Consider the following 18,547-nt stretch of genomic DNA (forward strand, 5'->3'; position numbering starts at 1 on the left):
CCCTGTCCAGAGGCGTAGGGCCTCCTGACAAAGGGTCCAGGACCCTACCCCGCCTTGTTTGTTGGAGTACCACATGGCAGTAGTGTTGTCTGTGAACTACTTTCCTTGTGAGAGAGGGAAGGAATGCTTTTAACGCAAGTCTGATCGCTCGGAGCTCCAGCAAATTTATGTGGAGTCCCAACTCCGCCAGAGACCAGAGATCTCTGATCTCCGCCTCTCCCATGTGGCCGCCCCAACCCAGAAGCGACGCATCTGTCACTATTGAGAGATGTGGGTGGGGAAGGGAGAGGGATCTGCCAGTGACCCAATTGGGATTCGAAAGCCACCACTGCAGGTCTTTCGCAGTCCCCTCCGAGATCTGGACCATGTCAGAGAGATTCCCCTGATGCTGCGCCCACTGGAACTTCAAGTCCCACTGCAGAGCCCCCATATGCCACCTGGCATGTGTTACTAGCAGGATGCAGGAGGCCATGAGGGCCAGCTGCCTCAGATTCTGTCTCACCGAAACCCAAGACCAAGGCTGAAAGATCGGAATCATAGCCTAAATGTCTTGGACTCGCTTTTGGGGAGGATAAGCCTGAAACTGCACTATGTCCAGAACTGCCCCGATGAAAGGGAGTGTCTGAGAGGGAGTCAGGTGTGACTTCGGTACGTTGATAGTGAACCCCAGCTGGTGCAGAAGGTTCAAGGTAGTCTGGAGGTGTGAGACCACTGTCTGGGGCGAAGGCGCCTTCAACAGCCAGTCGTCTAGGTAGGGGGAAGACTGAGACCCCTAACCTGCACAGATGAGCTGCAACCACCGCCATCACTTTTGTGAACACCCGAGGGGCACTGGTAAGGCCGAAAGGGAGCACGGTAAATTGAAGGTGCTCGTGACCTACAACGAATCGTAGGTAACGTCTATGGGCAGGCATGATGGGGATGTCAAAATAAGCGCCCTGCAAGTCCAACGCTACCATCCAGTCTCCTGGGTCCAAGGCAGACAGAACCTGAGCCAGGGTGAGCATTTTGAACTTTTCCTTCTTGAGGAAGTAGTTCAGGTCCCAGAGATCTAGGATAGGGCACAAACCTTTGTCCTTCTTTGGTATCAGAAAGAAGTGGGAATAACAACCGCAACCTACTTCTGGCACAGGGAACCTTTCTATAGCTCCCTTGGCCAACAGAGCTGCGACTTCCTGGCGGAGAAGCACCAAATGATCCTCCGAAAGGGGATGGAAGGATGGTGGCATGTGTGGTGGTGCAGATTCGAAAGGGAGGGAGTAGCCCTTCCGAATTATTTTCAAAACCCACCCGTCCGTGGTTATATGTTCCCAGTGGGGCAGGTGATGACGGATTCTGCCACCTGCTGGGCGGGAGTGAGGGGACGGACTAGGAAGGTTTGGAGGCTGCTGCGGGGGCAGAGGTGGACTGGAAAGACCTCTGGTTTTCTGTCCCACGACCACGTGGGATTCCGTGCCCCCGGCCACGCATAGGCTGTCCAGCGTGCATGGCCCGGTGGCTGGGTTGAGGACGCGACAGGGCGCCCCTTCCGTGGCCACGAAAGGGACGAAAAGCGGACTGTGGGGGGCGTGTGGCGGCAGAAAGGCCAAGGGACCGAGCCGCAGCCCGGGACTTCTTGAACGTCTCCATGGCCGAGTCTGCTTTGTCTCCGAAGAGACAGGTGCCATCAAAGGGCATGTCAATGAGTGACTGTTGGACATCCCCGAGAAGCCAGAAGTACGTAACCAGGCATGGCGTCGTAAGGCCACTGTCGTTGCAACCGATCTGCCCAGAGAGTCGGTCGTATCCAGCCCACAACGGATCGTGAACTTTGCCGCGTCTCTCCCATCTTTGACTGCTTGGGAGACGATAGCACGGGGGGGGGCAGAAGGGAACGCGTCTGAAGAATAGGATGCCTGGATAACAAGACTCTCAGGCGTAGGATGTTGGGACAGGAACTTCGGGTCATTCGGCGCAGGCCGATGGCGGCGAGCGATAGTCCTGTTCACAGGAGCCCCTGTGTTGGGTTTGGACCATGTACCCAAAAGGACGTCAGTGAGGGCTTCATTAAATGGGAGAAGGGGTTCAGACGTAGAAGCCCCAGCCTGAAGCACCTCCGTCAGGAGGTTAGACCTGACTTCGACAGTAGGTAGCTCAAGGCCAAGGACCTCAGCCGCCCTACTAACCACCATACCATAGGTAGCTCCCTCCGCCGTAGCCACGGTAGGAGGATACAGCATGCCAGTGTCTGGAGAAGTATCAAGACCAATGGCTTCGCCCAAGTCCTGTGCCCAGTCCATAGTAGGGTCTTCCTGGTATTCATAAGGGTCCAGGGACCCCTCCAATTCCTCCCCGTATTCGTACCCATAGGAAAATGGGTCAGAATCCAACCTCGGGCGAATGGGGCCCACCGAATCTGATGGCGCCGGCGGCCGAGTCGGGAGCGTCGCTAAACGACCCGGAGCCAGGGAAGGTCTCGACTGTGTGACCGGCGTCAGTGCGGATCCGGGGACATCCTCGACGCACCAAAGGTCGCACCTAAAAGGTTCGACAAAACGGTTGAATTCGCCCAAAAAATTGCCGAGGGTAGCTCTCTCTCGGATCAGTGTGTGGCGCGGAAAGAAAAGAACTGACGTCACTGCGCGAGGGCGGCGTCTATGTACTACTCCCGACGTCATCACGGCGACCATGATGCCTACGACGCCTGTGGAGTCGACCGACGCCACCTACCGACGTGCAAGGGTATTGCTCGAAGAAAAAATCTCCGGATCCAGTCTGACATCTGGGGGAAAATTCTAAGGTAAGGAATCTGCAACTAGAAGTCTCTATCAGATATTATGTTGCGTGATTCGTACAGCAGGCGTCCTGTATGGCTCAGAAGAGCATGCCCCTATGCCTCTAGTTCATCAAAGTAAGATTTCTGACCCCCCCCCACCCACTGCAGCACACACAATGATCATGTGTGTTAACTTTGTGACCTGGATCCAGAACCAGAATGAGGTGTATGGTCTGGACAGGCACAATGTATGCACCCTCCATACCAAGTATGACTACCAGTAGCTCACTGGGATGTAGAGAATTGAGAGTGGTGGCAGCTAGATGATTATGGTAGCAAGGCAGTCCTTCTTTACCTGACCCTTTCACGCAAAGATGCCTACCAGCCTCCCCTCCATTTTTCAAGTGTTCTCTCAGTCTCCTGCAACCGGGTCCTACACCTATCTAGTGAGAAAAGGATGCCATGTTTGTATATTCATCAGTGTGGATAAAGGATGTATATGGACACACATTGCCATAGATACATTGGGATCTATTTTGTATTTGCTTCATTCAAGTGGTATGTAAGATTGAAACTAGGAGACTGGCCAGATGGCAGACATGAACTGCAGAGCTCCACCAGCACATTCTTGGGATCCTTTGTAGTGGGCCAGACTTTTGGGTGTGGATGAGATGAGACTGAGGGCCCGTTTGGAGACTTTCCCTTGCCTTTTCCTAGTCAGTGATCCTTGGAAGGGCTACCCTACCACAAGTTAACAGGCACTTAAATGGGGCAAGTAACACAAAAAGATCAAAGAAGTATTTGGAGACTATCAGGTACAGACTCTCAAAAAAACAACATTCACAAGAATATACCTAGGTCTAACAACTTGGATCTGGCTCAATATAGGAATAATTACTGAAGAACAATGTTTCTAAAAGAAACAAGGCTTTCTTTAGGACGAGAACCCTCACCCCCGGGGTGGAATGCTTCATCATAGGGTTCCTCCTCACACCACAATGGCTTTGTTTAGTTGTGGTCGACAGCTCCTAGCAAGGGGGAAGCTCTTGGATGTTACCCTATAAGAGTCTAAGCTGTAGTGAGCTGAGCAGAGTAAAGAGTGATAAAAAGGAAACTAACGTCTGCTCAGACCCTCAAACATTATTGTCTCTAATAGGGAACGGATTAAAAACAGTAAAATGAAGCAGGGAGGAGACTCATTGCTGGCTGTAGGCATCAGCATATATCTGCCTTAAATTTATTCTTGAAGAGGTGTAGTGGGCATTCGTCAGGACCTGTTAAAGTCACTCTGCTATAAAATGTATTAGTGAAATAAAAATTGTAACAATACTGGTACAAACAGTGTTCACCAAACAACAAAGGAGATCTGCCTCGGAGGGTAACTATCATCTTTGGGTGTACCACTTCCACTGGAGGCTACCCTGGCAAATAACTGAGGGCTTCAGCAGCTTGCAACGCCTGCATGGTTGATCCTTGCAGGGTTCAAGAGTTTAAATGGGGCAGCCAATCTTCCTTTTATTTGTGCCCTTGTTTTGGGTCTCTGCTGACAGGAAATGCCTAGTGGGGGTGGGGCCAAGGCAAGCATGGAGGGCACTTGCAGTTGTGGGCACAGCCAAGTGAGCATGACGGTTTGGTCAGCTGTCTTAGAACGTCCACACCTTCACGCGCACATAGATGTCTACAGGCTGGTGCATGGAGAGAACTGGCACAGGCTCACAGTCCCTCTTGGAGTGCGAAACCAGCCCGCTACGCCCAATCCAGATGCTGCTCTTATGCTGAGTAGTAGTATTACCAGTATGACAGCGGCATCTGGATTGGTGCAGGGGAGTCTGGAAGCCCGTGATCAGGAGAAGAGCTGTGAGCACCAAAGTGGCAGGTGGTGAGGTGGCAGGTAAGTTTTAATTTAAATATATTTATTATTGCCCCACCACTTTATCACCCTAGCAGCCGCCATTGCAAGGGGTGATAGAAATGTGTAACAATTACAAGCGAGTCCGCCTCTCCATCTCAGCAACCTTTTCAAACCAACATTACAGACAGAACTGCCTGAACACCAACATACCAAACAGCATCTACCACATGCCTTCCCTTTGCACAAAAATCAGCCAATCCACACAATAAACTAGTTAGTTAAATGAAATACCCTAACTAATGATAAAACCCTTAAATATAGAAGTAACACAATGATTACAAGTACTCATGCATACACTAAAACCACAACTACTACCATAATCTTCTGCATAACCTCTCCTTCTTCGAATACTATCCCCTGTGTTTTCCTTTTTGTCATCAACAGCGCTCCCTCCAAAATCCCTTTTAGACACTCCAACGTCCTCATTATCCAAGTTCACAAATACATTGTCATCTTCTCATCTGACACTGTTCTTGCAGAATGATACCCCTTTCAGCGACATACATCTTCCAAGATTCCATATCCTTCTGCTCTCATAGCATTAAGAAAAATCTTGTCAACTTTCAGAGGCTCTTGATAGCCCTTTGCAATCATCTGTACATTTTCTGATCCAATGGCCAAACCCTGCTCCTCTCACTGCTCGTATTTCTGTCTCTTCGTGTGCAATTCACAAAATTCCTTATTTTCTCCTGACATTTTGGTTGCTCACTTTCTGATTTCTTCGTTAACTTTTCATACTGTCTCTTCAGGCACCAAGCAAAATGACCACAGGGCCCATTAATTTAAAAGATGGTCCCATAACAGAATGGGGCGTTTTCCTTAAAATAATAACATTGCACGTAAAGTCGTCTTTCAACTTAAGTCTGACGTGGCCATCAATTGCATTGATTTCAGTGTTTGTTACAACTCCTCCTAGACACCAAGCCTGACCATTGGCTACTGGATGGTACAGCACAATTTGTATGTGTTTTTTACAACCTGCACGCCATCCTCATCACAAATGCTAATATTTCTTTAAGGTTTTTTGTTGGATGCTAAAAAGCTCCCTGGGAGCTTGCTAGGAAAACTACACTACATTGCGTATTAATTACAGTGAGCTGGGCTGCACTAAAATATGGAATTGAATGCATGCCTTACGGCACATATTAAGTTGTTGGTCCCCGAGAACAACAGAGTCAACACTGTACCCATGGCACAAAGTGAACCTTCCTCCTTCACTCTGTTGAAGGGGAGCCTCTCCTGCCCAGGAGTCAAGGACTCACACGTGGTGGCTTTGGCAGTGAAACACCAGACATAAAGACAGAGGAATTAGTAGACTCAAGAACAACTGAAACAGAGCAGGAAGAGGGAAGATCTTTCCTAATCACAAGGAGTAATGGAATTAAAACCCAAAGTGACATTTCAAGCACCACTGGGCTGAAAGGGTCAGCACACGATAGAAGTATGGAGATGCCTCACAGGTAGGAGGTGTGGGAATAGATGAATATGGCTTCCATCTATCCACATCAGATCATTATGTGGAGAGCGCTCATGAGGTCTACATTAAAACATACAAATGAAAGCAAAAACTTAAATGGGAATCTACAGTATACAATCATGCTTCTACACTATGGGGAATACCCAGAGATAATATGTCTAATAATTTTAGCTCCTACGTACCATTTCAGAAGAAGATCCAACTTCTATGAATCAGTCCACATGCTCCAACAGGCTACTCCCACTCTGCTCAATTAAACTTAGGCACACTTTAGCTTACGTGGGCCTTGCAAGAGGGACATAGGGCCACATGTACGAAGGTAATCGTTTGTGATAACCAAAGAGTGAATCTTAGCGATTAGCTATTTGGTCATTGCAAACACCAATATACAAATGCGTTTTTGACGCATTTTGAGATTCCCAGTGGGTCGCAAGTAGGCCTATCTTATGAATATTAATGAGGCTGGTCTCGGTTTGCAAACCATTCGGAATTGCTAAAATCACAGGGCTGGTGGCCTGGTGGGGTCAGCAGACCCCATGCCTGTGACTGCAGCCTGATCTTACAAAATGTTTTTACAAACATTCTCAAAGGGGACCCCAGGAGGACCCCTTGCCATTTGTGAATGGGTTTCTACCAACTTTGAGATGGCGGTAAAGTGCAAATGTTTTCGAATGTGTTGAGACCGCATTTCGGATGCAAAACATTCATACATACCACTGTGATTTGGTATCAGGAAGGGATGCCTTCAACACGCCCCTTCCTAATACTGAACTGCAAACCCAAACTGCAATTGGGTAACAGGTTACCCAATCGCTATTTGGATTGATATTCGGATTCTGCGGATCAGCCCGTTTGCAATCTCAAAAAGGCTTTGTACATGTAGCCCATAGTGTCCATGCAGAATGAGCAAGGTGTTCACAAATTCACTACATCTAGGGAGACTCGACAGAGAGCCATAAATGTCACAGAAAGTATGAAAATGATTTAGTTAACATGTTTAAATCACTAACAATATCACAACATGCGTTTTTTCTCAAAAATGGCAGCGATGATGATCTCTTAGACTTAGGCTGCACATCTTACACGTCCACAAATGATTACGTTGCACAATATTGAAGCCAGTATTCAAGATCTCAAAAACTGCACCTAAGCCCCATTTATGTTTCACTCATCAAAGCAATTAAAATTATACAGAATAAATGACGAAATACAATAGTTACATCCAACTCCCATTCTTTCTGCTAAATGTACGAAATAAAGTTGAACACCAGTAAGTAGGCAATACAAAACAGTAAATAGTACGAAAATACAACATTGTAACTAATGAAAGCAATTAAACGGCGCATTAAAAATAGAACATAGGGCATTTTAACAGAATGATGCGAATCTTCAAGAGAACAATTGCTCAACATCAGTAATTTTCTTTTCTTGTATTTCCAAAATAAAAATATAACAACGGGTCCGCGGGCTCTTCAAGGAAATTTCTTTTTAGTATGACTAGTGGCATACTGAGAAAAATACATGTTCTGAACAAAAAGGAGATTGATGAAATCATTTACTTTCAATAAATGGAGCAGGTTACCTTACCTTATCTATCATATCTGGGCGGTTGGTGGCTGCCAAAATAGTAACATCCTTTAACTGTTCGATTCCATCCATTTCCGTTAGCAGTTGGGCCAGGACACGGTCGGCTACATTGCCAGCAGAGGAGGAGCTGTTAAACAAAATAAGTGTTTTATTTTTTTACTGTTTCTTTCCACAATATCCCTTTTATCCAATATGAAACATTAGTCTTCCTTTCATTCTACGAAAAGATGATGTGGAACAACCTGGAAGAAGATCCCTGCTTCCGCGATAATCATTGAACTTAAGGAATACAAAGAAATCATATTATAGAATCTGCCACAATGGTGTTTAACAATTCTCTAAGTGGCCGAGGGGTGCAAAAAACAGAAGATAATCACTAACGCACTGAGGTTCCACTGGACCTTTCGCAGCAGGGTGTTCTTACCTGCATTCTCTTTCTTGATGCATGGCTTCCAAGTGGCCAGATTGTCGAGATGTTCATCAGGCCCAGTTCTAATGTCTGATGGCCTATTCTTGAGCCAGTCCAGTTCATCACACTGTTTATCCACACACGCACACTATCACCAATTAAAAACATCAAGCACCTATAGCACTGCTTTAGCTGGTATTGGGCAAGGTGGTGGCCTGCAAATCTTTTTAAATTACATCCAACCAAGTTTCTGTTGTTAACTAATATGAACTCAAGTTTACCTGTGCAATGATTGTTATGTATCATAATCCTGAATGGAAATCCTCCAATTCTTTCGATTCCTGAAAAATTGTTGGTTTCTCTTTTGGATCAACACACTTGAATGCCCAGGTCAAAAACCTTATCAAGTCAGAAGCTTGTCAACTATGGCCTCTGCAATGCACCCAACTTGCCAGGCCCAAACCTTCTCTTTTACTGCATGCAAGTCACTATTAAGGTAGGCCCAAAGCAGTCCCATGGGGAGGGTGCAGTGTATTTAAAAGGTAGGACACATATTGGTGTGTTTTACATGTCCTGGTAGTGAAATACTGCTAAATTCGGTTTTCACTATTGCAAGGCCTATCTCTCCCATAGGTTAACATGGGGATTACCCTAAATATCTTTCAAGTGTAGTTTTCCATTGGGAACTGATAGAAATATGGCATCTGGGGTCTCTGAACTCAAAATTTAAAAATACATTTTTTAGTGCAGTTGGCTTTATAATTGCAAGTTTGAAAACGCCACTTTTAGAAAGTGGTAATTTTCTTGCTTAACCATTCTGTGCCTCTGCCTGTCTGTGGAATACACTTCTGGATCAGGATGACAGTTGGGCTGTTTGTGAATTCACTCTAGACGGTCACACAAAGGGAGCTAAGGTGTGCCCTGCAATTCTGATGGGTCTTCCTGGTTTAGAGTGGTGGGAGGAGCTGACACCTGTACCTGAATAGGGCTGTGCCTATCCTTACACAAAGCAGTCTCCAACACCCTGGAGTGCATGTCTGGGGCCAGGGCAGGAAAGACAGGGTCTTGCGCACTACAAAGATTTTCTTTTAAAGTCTGCCTACTTCAAAAGCAGAAATGAGTATAAGTATTGAACCTCTAAGACTTTGGAACACTTCTGGACTGAGCACGTTCTGCCAGGAAGAAGAGCTGGATGCTGTAGGAGGGCATGACCCTCTGCCTGTTGCTTTGCTGTGCTGGCCAGCTCTTGCTGCTTCTATCCTGGGAGTGAAAGGACTCGACTTTGCTTTCTATATCCTGCTTCAGAAGGTTCTCCAAGGGCCTGGACTGAGCTCGCCCCCTATTAGAAGTCTCAGGGACATCAAAGACTTCATCTGCCAGCGCCTGGACTCTTCTGCTGACAGACCTGACTTGCCAAGTTGTGCTAAATCCAGTCCCTGGGCCCTTGGAAGTGGAAACTGGTGTCCTGAGAAAAAAAATCCACCCAATGACATGACGTAGCTAAAAATCGATGCAACGCCTGGGTTGCAACAGAAAAATTGATGCTGCACATGTCGTGCAGCTGTAGAGTTGACGCAGCACCTGTCTCGCGGTGGAAGAATAGACACAGCGCCTGTAGGACCAACGCAGCACCCGCTCCACCGCACTTCAATCATCACAGCGCATCTAGATTTTTTTCCACGCAACATCCCTGGACATCCCTTTCTCATCGACCTCGCACCGCAGCAAGGAACCGAGGCTGCGTGACTGGAAACCAACACATCACCTCTCCTGCAAGGAGAGGACCAACGCATTACCTCCCCTGCTAGGAAGGAACTGACGCACCACCTCTCCTGCAAAGAGAACTGACGCCTCCCCTACCAGTAAGGAACAGACGCAGCACCTCCCCTGTGAAGTAAGGAACAGACGTATCGCTTTGTTTTTCCAGTGACTTACCTCCTCTGCGGGCTTCATAATCTTTGTTTTTGATGCATCCCAGGTACTTTGTGTTAAAAAGATACAACCATTGATTCCTCTGGATTAAGACTTATTTAAACCTTTAAAAAGTGATATCCTTACTTGTGTATGTATGATTTTTGTTGTTTTGGTCTTGTTTTATTCAGCTAAATATTGGCTATCTTTCTAAACTGGTATGGAGTCCTTTTGTAGTGTTTTCACTGTGTTACTCTGAGCGTGTGTGTGTACAAATACTTTACACATTGCCTCTGAGATAAGCCTGACTCCGTGAGCCAAGCTACCAAGGGGGTGAGTGGGGTTATCTTAGCTATGTGGCTCCCTTACCCTGACTAGAGTGAGGGTCCCTACTTGGACAGGATGCAAACCACTGCCAAATAGAGACCCCATTTCTAACAGGAACCGAGACAGCATCAACAACAACAATTACAGAACATTTGGCACATTTACATCCTTTGGGAATTTATTATTCACGCCATTAGGCCAGTGTGGGCACTCTGCGAGGAGTCTGTGGTAGGATTATGAATGCACAGGGATAAGAGTTTTATGACTCTACTTGTCCAAGGGACAGAATGCTTCAAAAATCTACTCACTCTGCATAAAAATACACTTGTCCATTTGATTATGTGCAATGGCATGAGAAAACAAGGAGCTCAATTTTACGAAATGTTACTATAAATGAGGCCAGATTATATTTGCATTCCAGAACTGATGTTGTCCACTGAGGATCAATGAGACCTCTATCTCACCTTCTTCCACCTAAGCACACTGTGCAGTTGTTGTAAAATTACTTCAAGATTAATTATCAATTACTGTTTTTTAGGGTCGAGCGCACAAGCGCTCCATCCCTGTTGTAATCTCTACTTGGGCTTTAAACCGCTCCCATGTCACGCCTGTCACTTTCATTGGTTCGTGGGCTTGCCTTTTAAAATTAGCTTCATTTCATTAGTGAAAGGCATGCATACGTCATGCCTTTTCTGGTGTTTTGCCCTCCTCGAGCGCACCGGCTAACTACTGAAAAACATACAAAGCTCCATGTTTTCAGCCTGGTTTCTGCACTACTTTATCTTTTTATTTTCCACGCAGCACGATCACACATGTTTTTTTGGTTTTCAATTTCAGTGCGACCGCACTGGGTTTTACATACCGAGATTGCGCTCGTTTTTTTTCTTTCAATTTATGTGGCAAGAAAAGTCCGGTTAGGAGTTTACAACGCTAATAGCTCTAACTCGAGCAAATGCGTGACCCGTTGCATTGCAAATGCTTGTTTTGTTATGCACTTAGATGATCTGAGCAAGGTCTTGTAAATATAGTAGAAATATTGTCAACATCGACAAAACTGAAGCATTGCTCTTCGGGAATAAGAGCTCACCTTCGTACTCCACCTGGTGGTTCGCTGATCCTGGACCACACCCACCCCAGCAGACAGTGCTAGAAACCTAGGCCTCATCCTGGACTCCAACCTCTCTATGAAGTCCTAGGTCAATGCTGTCACCTCCTCATGCTTCCACATCTTCTGCATGTTACATAAAATCTTCAAGTGGCTTCCACTGGACACCAGATGTACCATCACGCAGGCCCTAATCACAAGCAGATTGGACTACAGCAAAGCACTCTACACTGGCATCCCAACCCATCTCCTTAACAGACTTCAAACCATCCAAAACGTTGTCACCAGAATCATACTCGACCTCCTGTGCCGAGCCCACACCACTCCTCAGAGAGCTCCACTGACTACACATCCAAAAGCACTGCCAGTTCAAACTTCTCACACATGCATTCGAATTGCTGCACAACATGGAACCCACATACCTCAAACACCAGCTTCATTTCCAGGTACGTACCAGACAACTTCGCTCAGCACCACTCTCACACACTCCCACATCCACAGAAGTAAAAATGGAGGTTGGTCACTCTCCTACCAAACCGCTAAAACCTGGATTGACCTCCCCCAACACATCGGGGCCTCCTCCTCACTTCTTGAATTTCCTCCTCACTTCTTGAATTCCGCAAGAAGGAGAAGACCTAGCTAATAAATGAGTCTTGCAGGATCATTGAGACTGCCTGTATGCAGACCCAACCTCACCACATGCCTACACTCACCTACTCAGCGTCTGGATACCCACACAGGTGGCAAGAAGCATTCTACAAATCCACCTTACATTATATTATGTGTACCCAGATCTCAAATCTATTTACCCGTGCAAGCTTGGTCTACAAATGCAAAAGTTGGATTGTCACTGATAAAAAGATTTGCATGCATGAAGATTTTCATGTGCACACATCTTCTCAAGGCTTTCTAGCCGAGTTTGAGGGACTAACTAGGGAGTTTTTGCAAATCCACAAATGTACATATTTAATTGCATTCAAGTCCTAGCTAACCCACTCCCACTCTAGAGAAGGTTGAAATACTGGGTAGGAAGGGACCAAAAAACTAAGGTGGGAGTGTAAGGAAAATATTTTCTCCACTGGAGCCTATATTTTCCCACTACAGAAAAAAGAAAAAATATATGAAAACAAATGAACTTACAGTTTTTCTGCAGGTTTTCACATATACAACACATACAGGTGTGTATATTTGGTCCTGCAAAAACAGAACTGAAATGTTCCAAACGTTTGCTAGGAATATGGTTTCAAAGCCTACCTCTGTAAACTCTTGTGAATTCATGAAAATCACAAACTTGCACCACTGGAAGGCCAGAGAACAGTAGGTGCAGTTTTATTTATATGTTGCCTTTTTTACACTGATTCTCCAGTAATAGTAGTTTTTAGGTTGAAGCCTTAAGGTTTGCTAAAGACATCTCAGGGATATTTGGAAAGCTTTCCTGGGAATGCACCTTGTCCATTGCATACCATGGACTTCGTGGTTTGTAACTCACATCTTCTTGGTTTCTATTTGCTGTCTTTATTTGTTTTAGGCTATCCAGGTTAAGTTTGTCCCTCTCACAAGCATCCCTGGTTAGGGGCGAGCGCAAAGCGCTCTTGTCCCTTTTCTAATCTCTCTTTAGGGGGCTTTTAAACATGCCCATGTTAGGTCAGTCACTTTCATTGGTTCATGGGCTTGCCTTTTAAAATCCGCTTGTTTTAATTCGTGAAACGCATGCATACATCATGCCTTTTCCGGTGTTTAGCCCTCAAGAGCACCGGTAAACTAATGGAAACATACGAGGCTCCATGTTTTCTGTTTGGCTTCTGGACTACTTTTTCTCTTTATTTCGCAGCGCGATCATGCTCGTTATTTCTTTTTTTTTCTTCATTTAATGTGGCAGGAAAAGTCCGGTTAGGAGTTTACAACACTAATAGCTCCAACTCGACGTAATGCGAGACCCATTGCAGTGCAAATGCTTGTTTACTATCCTTCTACCAGAGTTTGATTTCTGTAAACAGGCCTTTCAATTTTGTTCTTATCTAATCACATTTGCTGTGCGTTCAAAAACAGAGGTCAAATGTCAGGCTCTTTCTTCTGAGGGAGCTTAGTGTTTACCTTTCTTTCTCTGACTTCAAACTGAGAGGATGTATGGGACAATCATGCTGGACTAGTGGGGAGTGCTAGAGGAAGGCTGTGAGATGTTATTTTTCTCTAGTACATAACAACATTTAAATGTCTGCAAATTAACTGTGCAGATATTTAAGAAGGTATAAGTATGAAAGCAGAAATTAAACATTTTTAGGAAATAGCGTTCATACCCACCATTAAATGAATTCTTGGTTAAACTGCTAATCTTGATTTCCTACCAGTGACAGAGGCTAAGGCTAAAAGCAGCATTGGTGGAAGGAAGGTTAGTTCACATTTGTCACAAATTTGAGTAATGTGTCGCCCAATGATCTCAATTCTCTGTACTTATGTGCAGCCCAGTCTCCACTGAAACAATTAGAACTATTAGCGGTCACTAGAACTCTTGCGAAAATGTAGTTTTCTCAGATAAGGAGGCGTCAGAGGCGGGCACTCCCAAGGGTGTGAAAACTTTATAATTTCCGTGTACAAACTAAATTATTTACCTTGCACTGAAGTGAACCAGTTTGTTTCTGTTTTGAACCATATCATTTGTGTTTCTGTCACCCACTGATGCATCTGTTGTTTGTGATCTTGTTCACAGCGTCATCTGGTGGAGAAATCACTGCATTTAACATTAAGTTGTTTAAGAAACCTGATGGTGTAACCTGTTTATAAGGCCGACACGATTCCTGTAAACGTAGAGTAATTAACCTTAGTTAAACGCTAAATGCACGTGTTAAGCACGTCCCTTTCGAATTCCATGCGTCTTGGACAGAATCATTTCTGCTGGCATCAAGCGAGCTACTATACAGTCCAAGTGGTTCTGAAACTGTATGCTTGGTGTGCATCTCTTCACGGCGCCCCTGGATAGTTTTGTTGGCGCACCAGGGTGCCGCGGCGCACAGATTGGGAACCGCTGCTCTACTCTATTAATTGGCAGCCAAAGCAATTGTGATGCACTGGGTTGGGTCTAATTGTCCAGTGGGCAAATTAAACATCGAAACTTGTTGTCCTTGATCCCAAATAATATGTCTCGCAAGTCAAGCAATAGGAATCCCACATCATTCATCTGATGAATATATCTTCCCAAAGATTCTTCAGAATGAGTGTCAAAGCAATAGCTTACTGTGATGTGGGAATGAGTAGTACTGATGGATTAAGGAAGTCATGCAACATAGCCCTGGAAAACTACCCGCCACTCTTTGTGGGAGCTGTGAGGCAGTAATGTTGGGCAAAATTACAAAGGATGATTGTAGAGTCAGAGACTGAATATTTTCAGAATGATTTATTAAAATTTAAACACCATTCACAGCTTAACGCAGTTACACAGCACGCCCTGTCCCAGTCTTCACCCTCCAGCAACTCCACTCTATTACATCCCTTGAACTTGGAACAAATAGACCGTGCACAGAATATAAATGGCTTATAAAGGAAAACATAAACTAAACTGTATGTACATAATAAAGTGCTATACCAAAAATGAATAATATAAAAATTCCAATGTTAGAAGACAACAGTGACTCAACAAAAAATGGTATGTCTGGTCACTGCCTAGTCCTTTATTTATTCTTGCAAAAGCCACACAGAGCTGATGATCCACTCTGTTCTACTGAGTGTGGCTGAGAAAACAGAAACCTGCAGGTCTGCGGGGTCCAGTGTAGGCAACTGACCTTTTTCCTTGGTTGGAGGAGGGAAAAAAGGCAGAAGAGCAACAGCTTGGCCCTTATGAAAGTCAGAAACCACTTTGGGTAAGGATGGGGAAAGATGGAAGAATAACATAACCAGGTAGAAAACTGTGAAAGGAGGATGAACTGGGAGGGTCTGAAATTCTTCAAAGCTTAAGTTATTGCTACCAAAAATATTGTCTTCAAAATGAGAAGTTAACCTCGGAAACTTGTGCATTGTTTCAAATGGAGATGTCATTCTTGATGAACAGTGAACGGAGTGAGTAGAAGCAATTCAAATAAACATTTCAAAAAATGCCCTATAAGTGGCGATCTGAACAGGAATGGCTACTCAGGTAGATACATTTAGGGGAACAGGGCAGCCAATAGTCCTTTGCTGTAGCCACCATAAGACAAATCTGCATAAGGAATAATGCACATTGAAAGACACTGGAAAGGCAAGATTTCAAAGCATTTAAATTTCAGACTAGCACATTGAACACATTTGCTTCGGTGACCCCTGTAGAGGGATTTCATAGCAGGTTTCCTAGCAGCCAATATATCTGTCATTTCATCAGGAATACAAAGGAGCTCTTTGGCTTCTCTCCATATGCAGTTCCAGTGTTTGTGGACTGGGGTGAATGACCTGTCCTTCCTGCTGCAAGAGCAGGAGACCAAGAGGTGGCCAAATCCAAAGTACAACAGATAGACATACCAGATTCTCCTTGCTTCATCTGGGGTGATCAGGATCACCTGTGCTCAAACTCTTCCACCTTTCAAGAGAACGTTTGATCAGACGAACCTGAAGACATCAACCAGGGGCCAATCAGAGGTTAGTGTCTGCTAAAACACCAACTACACTTTCTGTTCTGGGCAGTAGGGAAGAGATCCCCATATTGATACCCTAAACTGGAGAAGACCACCTCAGTAATTATTTAACTATGTAGTTCCCACTTTGGTCCTCCAGTGAAGAGGGGACTAAACGTGACCACTTCCAACATTAAGGGAACCTGCAAGAAGAGCAACTACCGGGAAAACATATCGTTGCTGAGGGCACTGCCACAGGTGAATCGCCCTCAACAATGGGCCCTTGACCCCACACTGCACTGTTTGTTGTTTAATGGTGTTTGTGTTGCCCAACAGAATTTTAATAGTGCACCGCGAAGGAAGAGAGAAATGTGTTTATAGCAAGCTGGACTGCTCTCGGCTCCAGTACAAATGCTGATTCAGCATGGACCATAGGCCTTGGGCAGGATGGGCACTCCAGTCGAGTGAGGTGGCGTCCTTGAGTACGATATCCTGAGTCTGTGGAGTGATGCAGAAGTGACTTACCCCAAGGTTGGAGGGTTCCATCCCTCAGTGCAGATCTGGATGAACTGATTAAGAGACCTGAACTTGATTCAAGAGATTCTCTACATGATACTGCCACTCTCGTCATAGGCATGACTAGAGGACTGCCATCTGGCATGTGACACCAAAAGGATCCACAAAGCCATGATGCCAAGCAGGGACAACATCTGCAGAACCAGGAATTGTGTCTCTGACCCTCTGAAGAAAGGAAAAGCTTTCAAGTGGGTTGAATCCAATACCACCCTTATGAAGGTATTCTGCATTCAAAACTGAGGTGTGGGCAGAGAGACAAGAAGGGCACGGCATAATCCTTGTGGATTAGCTAGATGACCGAGCAACCTGTCGTTATTGTCTCCTAATTGGTGGAAAAGTGGGAGACCCTCCCCATAACCAGAATACAAAAATGTAAAGGAAGGGGGTCATGGATGTTGAGGCAGCACAGCAGGTAGATTATGTCGGAGAGTAAATTAGCTGCTGTGGGTGATAGCATCCCCTAGAACCAACCCTGCTCAAAAGGGTATCACATGTACTGGGGTGTCTGGATTGGCAGAGAAGGTTAACTGCTGTGGGGCTGCACCACCCAGGAACAGCCTCAAAATGTCCTGAACTGAGAACGATTTTGCTGGGAGGCTTGGCCCAGCAAACGAGCCCCAGCTTTACTGTCCTTCTGGAGAAGTCAATCTTCTCTCTGACCAGTTGCTCATAACTGAAAGGCATGTCTATGCCTATACATCTCCTGAGAACCAACAGAATGCATCCAAACATAGCAGCACTGCTTGATGGCCATGTCCAGAGATAAAACTATGGAGTCCACAGAGTCCAGGCTGCAATTCAGAGCAGTCTCTGACTAAATTCTGTATATGGCTTTCTTGTGTGATGTGGCAGGATGATTACTGTGAGCTTTTTCAATACCCCATGGTGTGGGTATATAAGCCCAAGAGAGAGGTAGTGTTCACTGTATAGTGAGCAAAACTGCCAAAAGTAAAGTCATTATGGACCACAGATTCAAGTGTTTTCCATTCGTTTTCAGCAATTGCAGTGGGAAAGGTATATGACAGATGAGAGAACAGAAAGTGTGGGTCACCTGGAGCCGACAATGCATCTGGTCTGTGGACTGCTGGGACTTAAAAGAGTTTCTCTTATAAAGTTGTGATAGGTTTCAAAAGAGCTTCCGTTAAATAGAAGCAAGGTCATGCCAATTTGGAGCAGGGTTATAACTTTCTCCATCAAAATATTAGGGGTCACCCCTGGAGAGGGTGTGGGCAATTTTAAGCTTCAGCATTTTTTGGTACTGAATGAAGAGACTCCCTCTGAAGAAAGGCCAAAAGCAGTAAAATATGCTCCTCTCTAGTGACGTGTCCAGGCCACAGGCATTTTGAAAGTCCAAATGCAAGCAGTAGTGTTATATTGGGGAAGGATGTTATCCAACCTGTGAATCATAGTCTTCTGTGCGGTCATGATTCATATCAGGTACAGCGAGGCCATCAGGTTTGAAGCCAAACAATTCCAACTGCAAGCTGCATGGATAATCTCCTCTAACTTAGTTGGCTAGAACTTAATTGGCTATGAGGGCAGTACCTGTATCACCAAAGGATCCTCCAATTAAATGAGGAACAGTGCCTTAGCAGGCTTTGACATCATCTTAAATGCTGGGGCCAGAGGCTGTGGGACGCAGCACTAGGAGGCATCAGGGTCAGAGCGATTCACCAAGCCTAAAGGATTGTGCTCATTCTAATGTGCAGGGTTAGCTGATGGAGGCAGGAACTCCGGTCTCTTCTTTTCCAAAATCAGTACCTCTTGCAATGACCTGAAAAAAACAACATCAGTAAACAGTGTTAACACTCTAAGCAGTCTAAAAAACAGGGCAGTTTCTTTGAGGAAGAAGAGGGGTTCTCTCCTTCCTATAGCTCTTTTTGTGTATTTTGTGTGAAGATCTTTTTAGAG

The 18,547-nt window shown here is 45.3% G+C and overlaps 1 protein-coding gene across 1 annotated transcript in view; it reads right to left on the reverse strand.

The window, feature by feature from the left end:
- The window catches only part of AFG2A (AFG2 AAA ATPase homolog A), a 1,603,044-nt gene that overhangs the window by 744,143 nt on the left and 840,354 nt on the right, over positions 1-18,547 (reverse strand). Inside the window, exon 14 of the mRNA XM_069242390.1 lies at positions 7,732-7,858. Coding sequence (XP_069098491.1) covers positions 7,732-7,858 — 127 coding nt within the window. The remainder of the gene's footprint in view (positions 1-7,731; positions 7,859-18,547) is intronic.

The sequence above is a fragment of the Pleurodeles waltl genome, chromosome 1_2 (assembly GCF_031143425.1).
Source record: "Pleurodeles waltl isolate 20211129_DDA chromosome 1_2, aPleWal1.hap1.20221129, whole genome shotgun sequence".
NCBI lineage: Eukaryota > Metazoa > Chordata > Amphibia > Caudata > Salamandridae > Pleurodeles > Pleurodeles waltl.